Source organism: Chiloscyllium plagiosum, unplaced genomic scaffold (assembly GCF_037043375.1).
Source record: "Chiloscyllium plagiosum isolate Xiang-an unplaced genomic scaffold, Cpla_swu_hap1 HiC_scaffold_17, whole genome shotgun sequence".
In the NCBI taxonomy this organism is placed as follows: domain Eukaryota; kingdom Metazoa; phylum Chordata; class Chondrichthyes; order Orectolobiformes; family Hemiscylliidae; genus Chiloscyllium; species Chiloscyllium plagiosum.
Genome location: NW_028270155.1, coordinates 66,478,615 through 66,492,575, shown reverse-complemented (window position 1 = coordinate 66,492,575; position 13,961 = coordinate 66,478,615). Strand labels below are relative to the sequence as shown.

At 42.6% G+C, this 13,961-nt stretch overlaps 1 protein-coding gene across 3 annotated transcripts in view; it reads left to right on the top strand.

The window, feature by feature from the left end:
• Nucleotides 1–13,961, top strand: part of LOC122558539 (Golgi apparatus protein 1-like) — a 143,427-nt gene that overhangs the window by 94,800 nt on the left and 34,666 nt on the right. For all 3 annotated transcript variants that reach the window (XM_087996028.1, XM_043707238.2, XM_043707237.2), the window contains exon 11: nt 5,723–5,876. In XM_087996028.1, the coding sequence (XP_087852154.1) occupies nt 5,723–5,876 (154 nt within the window). The remainder of the gene's footprint in view (nt 1–5,722; nt 5,877–13,961) is intronic.

Genomic DNA, 13,961 nt, shown 5'->3' with positions numbered 1-13,961 from the left:
GTACAATATGATTATGGTTACAGAGGTGTGACTATAGTATGGGTACTGAACATGTAAGGACTTCCAGTCTTTTGTAAGAACAAGCGAAAAGGAGTTAGGGTGGCATTGTTAGTGAAAGATGAACATAAGAAACAGGAGCAGAAGTTAGCCATCTGCCCTTCGCACCTGCTCCACCATTCAATAAGATCATGCTGATCTTCTCGTGGCCTCAGCTCCACTTTTCCATCCTTTCACCATAGTGCTTAATTCCTTTACGGTTCAAAAATTCATCTAACTTAGCATTAAAAGCATCCAATGAGGAAGCCTCACCTACTTCATTGTTTATGGAATTCCACACATTTGCAACCCTGTGGGTGAAGAAGTTCCTTCTCAATTCAATCCTAAATCTGCTGCCCCTAATTTTGAGGCTATGCCTCTTGTCCGAGTTTCACTCTCCATTGGAAACATTCTCTCTACTTCTATCTTATTCCCTTCATAATTTTATTTGTTTCTGTAAGATCCCTCCTCATTCTTCTAAATTCCAATGAATATAATTCCAGTCTTCTCAGTTTTTCCTCATAAGCCAACCCCTTCAACTCCAGAATCAACTTAGTGAACCTCTTCTGTATCTCTTGTCATGGCAGTACATGCTTTCTCAAGTAAGGAGACCAAACGACATATAGTACTCTAGATATGGCCTCACCACCACCCTATACAGCTGTAGCACAACCTCTCGGCTTTTAAATTGAATCCCTTCAGCAGTGAAGGACAAAATTCCATTTGCCTTATTAATTATCTGTTGCACCTGCAGACCAACCTTCTGTGATTCATGCACAAGGACACCCAGGTCCGTCTGCATAGTAGCATGCTGCAATTTCTTTACCATTCAAATAATAGTCCTTTTTATTATTATTCCTACCAAAACATTTATTAACATGGTACTCCATCTGCCAGACCTTTGTCCACTCACATAAACTATCTATGTCGCTCTGTAAAATGTCATGGTTCTCTGCACACTTTGCTCTACCACTCGTCTTAATGTCTTCCGTAAACTACACATGGTCCCCAACTCCAAATCATCTATGTAAGTTGTGAATAATTGTGGTTGGAGAGAAAGTCAGGACTGCAGATGTTGGAGATCAGACCTGAAAAATGTCGCACTGGAAAAGCACAGCAGATCAGGCAGCATCCGAGGGGCAAGAGAATCGATGTTTCAGACATAAGCCCTTCATTAAGATTCTTTCATGAACCCATGCTGCGTCTGCCCAGTGGGACAATTTATATCTAGATGTCTTGCTATTTCTTCTTTGATAATACATTCAAGCGTTTCCCCACTACAGAATAATTGCATTCCCAATACTGATCCTTGAGGCTCACCACTCGTCACTGATCGCTAACCAGAAAAGCACTCATTTATCCTCAGTCTTTGCTTCCTGTTAGTTAACCAATCTTCTATGCATGCTAATTCATTATCTGTAACACCATGCATCTTTATCTAATGCAGCAAGCCTTTAGTGTGCACCTTGTCGACTGCCTTTTGAAAATAGAGATACATCACATCTACTGGGTCCCCGTTGTCCACCATGCTCGTAATGTCTTCATAGAATTCCAGTAAATTAGATAAGCATGACCTGTCTTTCGTGAACCTGTGCTGGGTCTGCCCAACGGGACAATTTCTATCTCGATGTCTTGCTATTTCTTCCTTGATAATAGATTCAAGCATTTTCCCCCACTATAGAAGTTAAGCTCACCAGTCTATAATTCCCCATCTTTTGTCTACCTCCTTTGTGCTACCTTTACTGTTTTCCAATCTGCTGGAACTGCCCTAGAGTCCAGCGAATTTTGGAAAGTGCATTTGCTGTTTCTCTCGCCATCTCTTTTAGTACCTTGGGATGTATTCCATCAGGGCCAGGATACTTGTCTACCTTTAGCTCTATTTGCTTGCCTAGCACTACCTATTTCATGATAATGATTGTTTCCAAGTCCTCACCTACCTTTGTCTCCTTGTGAATTATTGGCATGTTACTTGTGTCTTCCACTACGAAGACCAACACACATACCTGTTCGAATGCCATGGCCATTTCCCATTACTAAATCCCCTTTCTCATCCTGTGAAGGATGCATGTTTACCGTAGCCACACTTTTTCATTTTATATATTTATAGAAACTTCTGTCTGTCTTTTGAATTCTGAGCTAGTTTATACTCATAATCTATCTTACTCTTCTTTGTAACATTTTTGTGGCTTTCTGTTGACCTTAAAGTTTTCCCAATCTTCTAGTTTCTTGCTGATTTTTGCCACTTCACATGCCTTCTCTTTTATCCTTAGACACCCATGGCAGATTACCTCTTTTCCTACTGCCCTTCCTTTCCATTGGTATATACTTTTGTTGAGCACCTTTGACAAACAGTGGAGGACTTTCAAAGCAATGTTTCACCGTCCCACCATGAAGCCTTTGCTATCAGTCTCCTTTAGCCAACTTCTCTCTCTTCCTATTGTAGTCTCACTTGTTTAAGCACAGGACCCTGATATTGGAGTTTATCTTCACCACACTTTACATCTGTGTCTTAAATTCAACCATACAGTCATCGCTCCTTCCAAGAGAATCCCTAACTATGATATAATTAATTACTCCTGTCTCATAACACAGGACCAGATCTTGGAAAGCTTTTCCTCTTTTGGTTCAATTACATATTGTTCAAAAAAACTATCGTGGATACACTCAATGAACTTCTCCTCAAGGCTACCCTCACCAACCTGGTTCGACCAATCGACATGTAGCTTAAGATACCCCATGATAATTTCCATACCATTTTACAGGCATTAGTTATTTCCTTGTTTCTTGCCCACCCCAATGTGATATTGTTATTTGGTGGCCTAAAGACTATGCCTATCCATGACTTTTGCTTCTTAAAATTGCTAATTTCCACCCAAATGGGTTCAAACTTATTCTCCACAGAACCTATATCATCTCTCACTACTGCCCTGATGTCATTGGTAAGTATAAGAGTTGCACTACCTCCCTTACCTTCCTGTCTGTCCTTCTGAATATATCCCTGGATATTTAACTCCCAGTCTTAATCATCCAGCAACCACGTCTCTATAATGGCTATTAAATCACTAGCTACCTGACAAAGGAGCAGCGCTCCAAAAGCTTGTACTTCCAAATAAATCTGTTGAACTATAACTTAGTGTTATGTGATTTCTAACTTTGCCCACCCCAGTCCAACACCAGCACCTCCACATCATAAATCATACTCATTTGCAATGATTTGTGCCACTAGCTCATCTACCTTGTCTCAAATGCTACAAGAATTCAGATAAGGTGCCTTTATATTAGTTTATATACCCACTTTATGAATTCTAACATCTCCATTAATAGGATCTACTGAGTTACCCTTTATTTTAACTTTTCACAGTCTGCCATGTAGTTAAACACTCCTGCACACATGTTAGCCTGTTGTATTTCTTTCTATTTACCATAATACTTCCTGTCATTTTCCCTTTCCTTTCCCTCCGATTCACTAGTTTAAAGTCCTAGCGACCACCCTATTTATCCTTTTCACTAGAAGACTGGTTCCAGATGGGTTCAGGTGGAGACCGTCCCATTGGTGTAGATCCCTCCTGTCCCAGAACTGATGCCAATGCCCCATGAAATGGGATGACTCCTTCCCACACCACTCCTTTAGCCACATGTTTACTTCCCTTATTTTCTTATCCCTAATCCAATTTGCATGTGGCCCAGGTAGTAATCCAAAGATTATTATTCTTGAGGACCTGTTCCTTAATTTCGTTCCTAGTGCTTGATAATCCCCTAACAGGTCCTCCTTTCACCCTTGCCTATGTTGTTTGTTCCAATGTGGGCCACAACAACTGGATTCTCCCCATCCCTCTCCACTATCCTTTCAAGCCAGTCAGAGATGTCCCACACCCTAGCACTGGGCAAGCAACATACCACACAGGACTCTCGATCCTGCTTACAAAGGATACTATTTATCCCCCTAATTATAGAATCCCCTACAACTACCAGTTGACCTTTTGAGTTCCTCCTGCTTGAATGGCCTCCTGTACCACAGTGCCATGGTCAACTGGCTCATCCTCCCTGCAGCTCTGTCGCTTATCCATGCAGGGACCAAATTCCTTGTACCTGTTGGACAAGGTCAAGAGCTGAGGCTCTTCCACCTGGATCCCTCAGCTGCCTCACTTATAGTTACACCCTGCTGTCTCTGGCCACTGAATTTGTGGTACTTAATCTACCAGGTGCGACTGCCTCCTGAAACAGAGCATCCAGGTACTTCTCCCCATCACGGATGTACCGTAGTGTTTGAAGCTCAGATTCTAGCTCATCAAGACTGAGCTTGAGTTCCTCGAGCAACCTACCCTTTTTGCAGATGTGGTCACTGCAGATTGCAATAGGATCAGCCCGCTCCCACATCATATATCTACAGCACATCACCTGCCCAGCCATCTCTACTTAATTAATATATTCGTTAGTTAATCCCTGATTAATCTAGTTCATTTTGGGTGTCTTTTTTCAAATCTTGGCTAGATTTTCAATCAGCCAATCAGGTAACCGCTCTCCTGTGGTGCCACTTTTTCAGTTTGGTTTCAGTTGCTCCATGTGGTCAGTTAGTTATTTACTTAAAGCTCTGCTCCTCCCTCCGACTTGGAAAACAAGGCCGTGAATCCCACGGTCAGTTAGTTATACGCTTACAACTCTGCTCTGCCTTCTGACTCTGAAATCAATGCAGTGGTGAGAAATAATATTGGTGCAGAAAATCCACATGTATAAACAGTCTGAATGAAGCTTCAAAGCAGGGATTGAGAATTGGCTGTCACACAGGAAACCAAGAGTAGGCCATTTTCAGATAATAATTTACGGAGTAATGCAGGGACCAGTATTTAGCATAATATATGTTTTAGTGATTTGGGTGAAGAAAACAAGTTAATATTTTGATGTCCCAACGTTAGGTGGAATTGAGCGTTGTGAGAAAAATATAAACCGCCTGCCAGGTGATTTAGACAATTTGAGTCAGCAGCCAAATGCATGGCAGCTGCAGTGTAAAATCAATAAGTATGGAGTTATCCAATTCAGCAGGAAAAACCAGAATGGCAGTGTATTAGCGAGCATCCAGGTGCAGCAAACAGTGAGAAAGACAATGTAGCTATGTTGGACTTCACTGCTGGAGGGTTTGTGTATAGGATCAAGGAAAGTTTACTGCAGTTGTACAGGACCTCGGTGAGACCACACCTGGAGTATTATATGTGGTTTTAGTTTGATTGCTGAAGAAAAGATAGTCTCGCCAGAGAGGGAGTTCAGCGAAGGTTCACAGGCCGATTGCTGGAATGGCAGGTTTGTTATAAGAGCAGATAATGAATCAGCTGGACCTGTTTGTTGGAGTTTAAAAGGATGAGAAGGGATCTCATTGAAACATTAAGAATTCTTACAGGGTTGGATGGGCACGATGCAGGAGTGGTGTTTCTCCTGTCCTGGAGAGAACATTCCAGGTCAACGGGTCACAGTCTTGGGATATGGGAACCGCTGTTTTGGACTGTGGAGAAGTTTCTTCACTTGTCGGGTGTGAACCTGTGCAAATCTCTGTCACAGAAGGCTGTGGAGATCAGGGATGAAATAGATAGTCAGCCAGGATCACGTTGAATTGGCAGAACCAGCTTGATGGGCTCAATGCCCTCTCCTCCTATTTTCTATGTTTCTAACAATATCTCATGGTTTCTTTCTTTAGACTCGATCCTGTCCTTTATCGCAAGTGCCAAGGCGATGCTTCCAGACTTTGCCACACCCAGGGCTGGAATCAAACCAATGAGATGCTGCCACCTGGAGCAGTGTTTTCTTGCCTATATCGTCATGCGTATCGCACAGAAGAACAAGGACGAAGGGTAAGAAGGCAGACCATTGCTGAGTGTTGATAAGTGTAGAAGACGGTATCAGTTCAGCACATTAGTAATAATCCCACTTAGAATACAATGCACTTGGAATCCAAGAATGATCCCGGAGATGAAGGGCTTGTCATTTGAGGAGTGGTTAGGGACACTGGTCTTGAGGATTTGTTGGAGTTGAGAAGAATGAAGAGGGATCTCACTGAAACTTGCAGAATACTGAGTGGCCGAGATAGAATGAACATAGAGATCATGTTTCCTTGGTAGGAGAGACTAGGACCAGAGGTCACAGCATGAGAATGAGGGGATGACTCGATGGGCCCAGTGGCCTAATTTTGCTTTTATGTCTGGTCTTATGCTGCACATGTCTTTGAAAGGAATCTGGGCGTGGAGCTTTGGTAGCTTACTTGGCCATTGATGAGATCACTTCAGAGTTTCTCCAAGGGCTGTTAAATGTAATTTTCTGCAAACTCTGACTTCTGTTTCAATGCACTATATATGGAGGGTGATGCCCTAAGAAACTGATAATTTCGTTCTTGGGTTAATTGACCTGAGATGTGCATGTGTAAATAGTGCTTAAAACACTTTCATGAAAGAATTAATTCTGCATCTGATTAGTATTTTATCACATGATCACTCCCATGATATAAAATTTTAATCTTAAAAGTCAATTGAATTGAACTGTTTACCACTGCACTGCTGAGAATGAAACTTCTTTTGGGTAAGTGCTGACTTTTCTGGAATATGGCCTTAAGTGAGACTGACTCGAAATGCGATTGCAACATGAAGCACACTGCTGGTTCCCACTGTTTCAAAGAAAGTACATGATATTGAAAGAAGAACACCAAACTCCCTTTTACTGGGAGCTGTGTTTCTAATTACTCCGATACTCATCTGATTTCCCATATATGGCCTAGCATAGTTAGTGCCTGCAACTTGGAGAGGTTGTTGGTGATGGAATGTGATGCATTCCACTGTATCATGACTCTTTCAGAGTTGGATCGGTTCGTGCAGTATAATATATAAACTAAAATGAATATATATTCTCATCTGCCACCAATAATTTAAATTCCCTTTCACAATTAGAATCTATCTACCTCTACTTTAAAATAATTTGATCTTTTGCATCACGAAGGAGAGTTTTTTTTTCAAGCAGAGTTTGTGTGGGAGAGACTTCCAAGTGTTGAGCTTCAATCTGGAGAAGGGTCTTTTTTACTTAAAAAAAATTGAGCAGAAAGACATGCGAAGGAGAGATCGCTTTCACATATGGAGCTTGTGGAGATGCTTACATCTGGACGGCTGAAGGCAGAGTTTTTTAATCCAGAGATTGAAAGCTGACAGTTGGAGGACTTGAGACAGTTTTTAGATTGTTTCAGATAAGTGTTTGATTTTTGTTTTAAGTTTTTTATTTATCTTTTGCACGATTAAGATTAAAATCTGAGAGTAAGGAAGGGGTCATTTCTTTTTATATATAGGTGCTATTGAAAGCTTTTTAGGGTTTAATGTCACTGAGGGCATTCAAGTGACACAATGTGATGACTAGTAGATTCAGAGAAGTGATTATGCAGCAAGTTCAGTCAGATAGATGATTGACTGACAGGAAAGGTATTCCTTTCTCAAACAAATATTTCATTTTGGATACTGTTGAAGGGGATGATCTCTCAGAGGAAAATGGAAGTGGCAGTCAAATCTTCAACACTAAGAATGAACCTTATGTTAGGTGGGGTTTGAATTGGAGGACTCACATGTCAGGGGGCACACAAGAGATTCCACAGCAGTGAGCTTGAATCTTTGATAGTTTGCTGCTTTCCTACTGCCACAATCAAGGACATCTCAAAAATGTTTGAAGAATAATGTCAAAGGGGAGTGAGAGAAGTTGGAACTTGTTGTATGCGTTGTTGGGAATTACATAGTTAGGGAAAGGGTTAAGGCTTTGCACAGTGAATGTAAGAGGTTCGGGAGAAGGTTAAAACACAGAACCTCAAGTAGTAATCTCTGGTTTGCTCCCAGTGCCAAGCTGTAATGAGGGAAGGACTAAATGGATAGACAAATAACTCAATGACTGAAAAGACGGTGAAATGTGCATGGGTTCAGATTCCTTAATCATTGGGATCTCTTCTTGGGTAGAAAAGACCTGTACGAAAGGATGGATTTCAGCTGAACTGGAAGGGGATCAGTATCCAGGTGGGGAGGTTTTCTAATTCTTTTTCGGGAGCCTGTGATGGGGGTCCTATGTAACAGTGAAAATAGAAAGACAGATGAGGATGATTCTGAATCAAAAAAGAGCAAATTAATTTGAAAAGACTGACGAGCAAATCCGAGTACGAGTAACTCTGAAGAATTAAATTGCATTCATTTCAATGCAAGGCGTCTTACAAGAAAGGCTGTTTGAAATCAGGGCATGTTTCGAAACATGGAACTGGATGTCAGAACTATGACAAACTTGGCTGAGGGTAGGACAGGACTGGCAACTCATTGTTCTGGATTTTAGATGCTACAGGAAGGATTGAAAGGGAGGCAAGAGTGGAGGGAGAGTAGCATTTTTGATTGAGAAAAACATTGTCACTGTAATGAGAGAGGATATTTCAGCGGGATCATCCAGTGAAAATATATGGGTTGAAGTTAGAAGTAAGAAAGGGATGATCACCCTGATGTGATTGTGCATTAGGGCCCCCAGTAGTCAGAGTGAAATAGAGGAGCAGACATGTAGAGAAATCTCATGTGTAAGAATAATATAGTTGTAGTAGTAGGGAATTTTAATTTTTCAAATGTTGCCTGAGATTGCCATAGTGTTAAAGATTTGGATGGTGAAGCATTTGTTAAATGTGTTCAAGAAAATTTTCATTGTCAATGTGTAAATGTTCCTACCAGAGAAGGAGCAAAACTTGACCTTCTGTTGGGAAATAAGGCAGGACAAGTGACTGAAGTGTTAGTAGGGGAATACTTAGGGACTGAAAATGTGTTGCTGGAAAAGCGCAGCAGGTCAGGCAGCATCCAAGGAACAGGAGAATCGACGTTTCGGGCATAAGCCCTTCTTCAGGAATGAGGAAAGTGTGTCCAGCAGGCTAAGATAAAAGGTAGAGAGGAGGGACTTGGGGGAGGGGGGTTGGAATTGCAATAGGTGGAAGCAGGTCAAGGTGAGGGTGATAGGCCGGAGTGGGGTGGGGACAGAGAGGTCAGGAAGAAGATTGCAGGTTAGGAAGGTGGTGCTGAGTTCGAGGGATTTGACTGAGACAAGGTGGGGGGAGGGGAAATGAGGAAACTGGAGAAATCTGAGTTCATCCCTTGTGGTTGGAGGGTTCCCAGGCAGAAGATGAGGCGCTCTTCTTCCAACCGTCGTGTTGCCATGGTCTGGCGATGGAGGAGTCCAAGGACCTGCATGTCCTTGGTGGAGTGGGAGGGGGAGTTGAAGTGTTGGGCTACGGAGTGGTTGGGTTGGTTGGTCCGGGTGTCCCAGAGGTGTTCTCTGAAACGTTCCGCAAGTCGGCGGCCTGTCTCCCCAAAATAGAGGAGGCCACATCGGGTGCAGCGGATGCAATAGATGATGTGTGTGGAGGTGCAGGTGAATTTGTGGCGGATCTGGAAGTGTCCCTTGGGGCCTTGGAGGGAAGTAAGAGGGGAGATGTGGGCGCAAGTTTTGCATTTCTTGCGGTTGCAGGGGAAGGTGCCAGGAGTGGAGGTTGGGTTGTTGGGGGGTGTGGACCTGACGAGGGAGTCACGGAGGGAGTGGTCTTTTCGGAACGCTGATAGGGTAGGGGAGGGAAATATATCCCTGGTGGTGGGGTCCGTTTGGAGGTGGCGGAAATGACGGTGGATGATGCGTTGTACATGGAGGTTGTTGGGGTGGTAGGTGAGGTTCTGTCCTGGTGGCGGTTGGAGGGGCAGGGCTCAAGGGTGGAGGAGCGAGAAGTGGAAGAGATGCGGTGGAGGGCATCGTCGACTACGTCTGGTGGGAAATTGCGGTCCTTGCAGAAGGAGGCCATCTGGGTTGTACGGTTTTGGAACTGGTCCTCCTGGGAGCAGATGCGGCGGAGACGAAGGAATTGGGAATATGTGATGGCGTTTTTACAGGGGGCAGGGTGGGAGGAGGTGTAGTCTAGGTAGCTGTGGGAGTCGGTCGGTTTATAGTAAATGTCCGTGTCGATTCGGTCACCCGAGATAGAAATGGAAAGGTCTAGAGAGGGGAGGGAGGAGTCTGAGACGGTCCAGGTGAATTTGAGGTCGGGGTGGAAGGTGTTGGTAAAGTGGATGAACTGTTCAACCTCCTCGTGGGAGCACGAGGCAGCGCCGATACAGTCGTCGATGTAGCGGAGGAAAAGGTGGGGGGTGGTGCTAGGGACTAGCAATCCTAAGTTTCAAAATAATTATAGAAAAGGATAGGCCTTCATGAACGTTAAAATTCTTAATTGGAGTAAGGCAAATTTTAGTAGTATGAGACAAAAAACTTTGAAAAGTTGTTTGGAGGAGTAGACTGTTTGGAGGTGAAGGGATGCGACAAAAAAAAGTAGATGCTGGAATCCGAAATAGGCAGAATTGTGGGTGGCACGGTGGCACAGTGGTTAGCACTGCTGCCTCACAGCGCCAGAGACCCGGGTTCAATTCCCGCCTCAGGCGACTGACTGTGTGGAGTTTGCACGTTCTCCCCGTGTCTGCGTGGGTTTGCTCCGGTTTCCTCCCACAGTCCAAAAAATGTGCAGGTCAGGTGAATTGGCCATGCTAAATTGCCTGTAGTGTTAGGTGCAGGGGTAAATGTAGGGGAATGAGTCTAGGTGGGTGCGCTTCGGCGGGTCGGTGTGGACTTGTTGGGCCGAAGGGCCTGTTTCCACACTGTAAATAATCTAATCTAAAAAGACTGGAAGAACATAGCAGGTCAGGTAGCATCACGAGATGGAGAAGTTGACATTTTGGATGTAACACTTCTTCAGGACTGGGAGTGGGTGTTGGGGGGATCACCCTGCCCCCGCCATCCCCTTTATCTGCAGCTCCCCCCACACCCATCCCCAGTCCTGAAGAAGGGTTACACCCAAAATGTTGACTTCTCCACCTCCTGATGTTGTCTGGCCTGCTGTGTTCTTCCAGCCTCCTGCCTGTCTATGCAAGTGAAGGCATGACTTGACACCTGGGAGGCTTTCAAAAGTGTGACAATGAGAGTTCAGAGGGATTATCTTCCTGCTAGAGTCAAAGGTAAATCTGGTAAGATTTGGGAGTAATGCCTGAATAAAGATATTGAGGTTACAGTCAAGAATAAAAAAAACAACTGGGATGAAATGAATCTCAATTATGAAGATTGCAAGGACATTCTCAAGAGGGAGATCAGGAAGGCAAATGGAATATGAGACATCGTGAGCAGAAAAGGTTAAGGATTATCCAAAGAGATTCTACAAATACAGTTAGTTCTGCTGTAATGTGTCTTTCATTAACACAAATTGGCTGTATCGTGTTTGGTGAATTGGGAGCTCTGTTTCTAAAAGGCGAACTTGTAAATCATGTGTTGGCTATAACCCAGTTAGATCACCAGCACTTTGTGTTATTTGTATTGCACAATTTTTGTACAGCGTGGAGTCGCACGAGAACTGAACTATTTCATTATAGCAATGACTCTACATCAAGAGCAACAGAATGACTCGAGAGAGTAGGACTCCTTTAAAAATCAACAAGGTTGTCTTTGTGTTGAACCCCAGGAGATGGGAGAGATAATAAATGAATATTTTGCATTAATTATTATGGAGAAAGAAATCAAGGCTTGAGAACTCATGAAAGTAAATATTGATGTTTTGAAAACAGTTCACATTCAAGAAGAAGTGCTGGATGTATCAGAAAACATAAAGGTGGATAAATCTCTCGGACCTGATCGAGTGTATCCCTAGGGAGCACATTGTGGGATCCCTTGCAAAAATATTTGTATTATCTACAACCATGAATGAGGGCTGGATAACTGGTGGCTGGCTAATATTGTGCCTTTATTTAAGAAAGGCTATAAGGAGAAGCTAGAGAACTGTGGACCTATGAGTCTGATATGGGTGGTGGATAAGTTGTTGGAGTTGATTCTGAAAGCTAGAATTTACATGCATTTGTAGAAGTAAGGAATGATTAGGGATAATCAGTATGGTTTTGTGTGAGGGTAATTGTCTCTGTCGAACTTGATTGAGGGCAGAGCGGTAGATGTGATTGACTTGATGGTGGGAGACAGAGGGTGGTGGTGGAGGATAGTTTTTCAGACTGGAGGCCTTTGGCCAGCGATATTCCACAGGGATTGATATGGGGGTCAAGGGTGTGTTGCTGGAAAAGCACAGCAGGTCAGGCAGCATCCAAGGAGCAGGAGAATCAACGTTTCAGGCATAAGCCCTTCATCAGGAATGACCAGTCTGGAATACTGTCTGCAGTTTTGGTCACCCAGTTTTGGAAGGAAATTATTATCTTGGAGAAGGTTCAGAAGAAATTTACCAAGATGTTGCCAGGAATGGAGAGTTTGAATTAGCTAAATAGGTATGATACACTGAAATTTTTCACCTGAGGTTAAGGACGATTTGCGGGTGACTGTATAGAAGTTTGTAAAATCATAAGTGGCATAGGTGAGGTGAGTAGCAAAAGTCTTTTCCCTAAGGTGGCAGAGTTCAAAACTAGTGGGCATACTCTTAAAGTGAGAGGGCGAAAAGTTTAAAAAGGACATGAGGGGCATCATTTTTACACACAAGGGTTTATGTGTGAAATGAACTTCATGAGAAAGTGGTGGATGTGGGCACAGATAGAACATTTAAGACATTCTGGATAAGTACATGAATAGGAAAGGTTTGGAGTAAAATGGACTAGGCGCAGACAGATGGGACTAGTTTATTTTGGGATTATGTTTGGCATAGACTGGTTGGACCAAAGGGTTTCTTTTCATGCTGTATGACCCTATGACTCTATAAGAAGACTAAAACTGTACACAATATTCAAAATGTTGTCTCACAAATGTCCTGGAAAGTTGAAGTATGACCTCTTTAATTTTATGTTCAGTTGCTCTCGTAATAAAGGATGGCATCCTATTAGCCTCGATAACTTGCTGTAACTGCATATAGTTTCATGCACTAATATACCTAGTTCCTTCTGCACCTTTGAATTTCACACTTGGTCTCCATTTAATTAACATTGTTTTTTGTTCTCCTGCCAAAATGAACAACTTCATATTTTATATATACTCCAGATACTGCCAAATATCTGCCCATTCAATGAATCTATCTCTATCCAATCGCAATCTCCTTCTGTCATTTTCATTACACTTTTCTACTTGTAAATTTAGCTACTGTGCCTTTGTTCCCTTCATCTAAGTCATCGACATAAACTGTGAGCAATTGAGTCTTAGCACAGATCATTATGGGCCTCCACTTGTCACATCCTGTCAATTAGACAAAGATCCATTTACGCATACTTGTTTTCTGCCAACTAGCCAATCTTCTGTCCATGCTAATATGCTACCACTTGACCATGATACTTTATGTCCCATGATGACCTTTGTTGTGACACATGATCAAACACACTTTTGTCAAAATCGTCTGTGTATGGAACCAGTCCTCTACTTCTGCTCATCAAAGTTAAAATCTGACTGTTATTGTGGAGTAAATGTGCTTCATGGTTATCACAGTTAAATACAATCATTTTCAATTTTTATGCAAAAACCTGTTGTGTTTAATGTGTAATGATACAATTTCTGGACTTCTGATTGAGATTGGTATGGGTGCATTTATGAAGAGTGAACCTTGTGTCTTGATACTATACTTGAAGTATTATAACCTCTGTTGAGTATTATGGACTTTATGAACATTTAAGATAAGGATTATTATCACTGCATGTTAATTTGGTTGCTTGACTGCCTCAATGTGCCACATTATTAATCTCTTAAGAATTAGTTTGTTAATGTATTGTGTTCTTGAAGTCAATGGTCTTGGAGGAAAAGATTAGTAATGTAGTAATAATTTGAGTGGTTGAGGTATATAGTATTGCATGTAATTAAATAAATGCATGAGGCAGCATGGAATAGAAGAATATCTTGTGAATTGAAGTAAGGTGAGTGAAGGCTTCTGTGTTGCGTGGGCAGCACGGTGG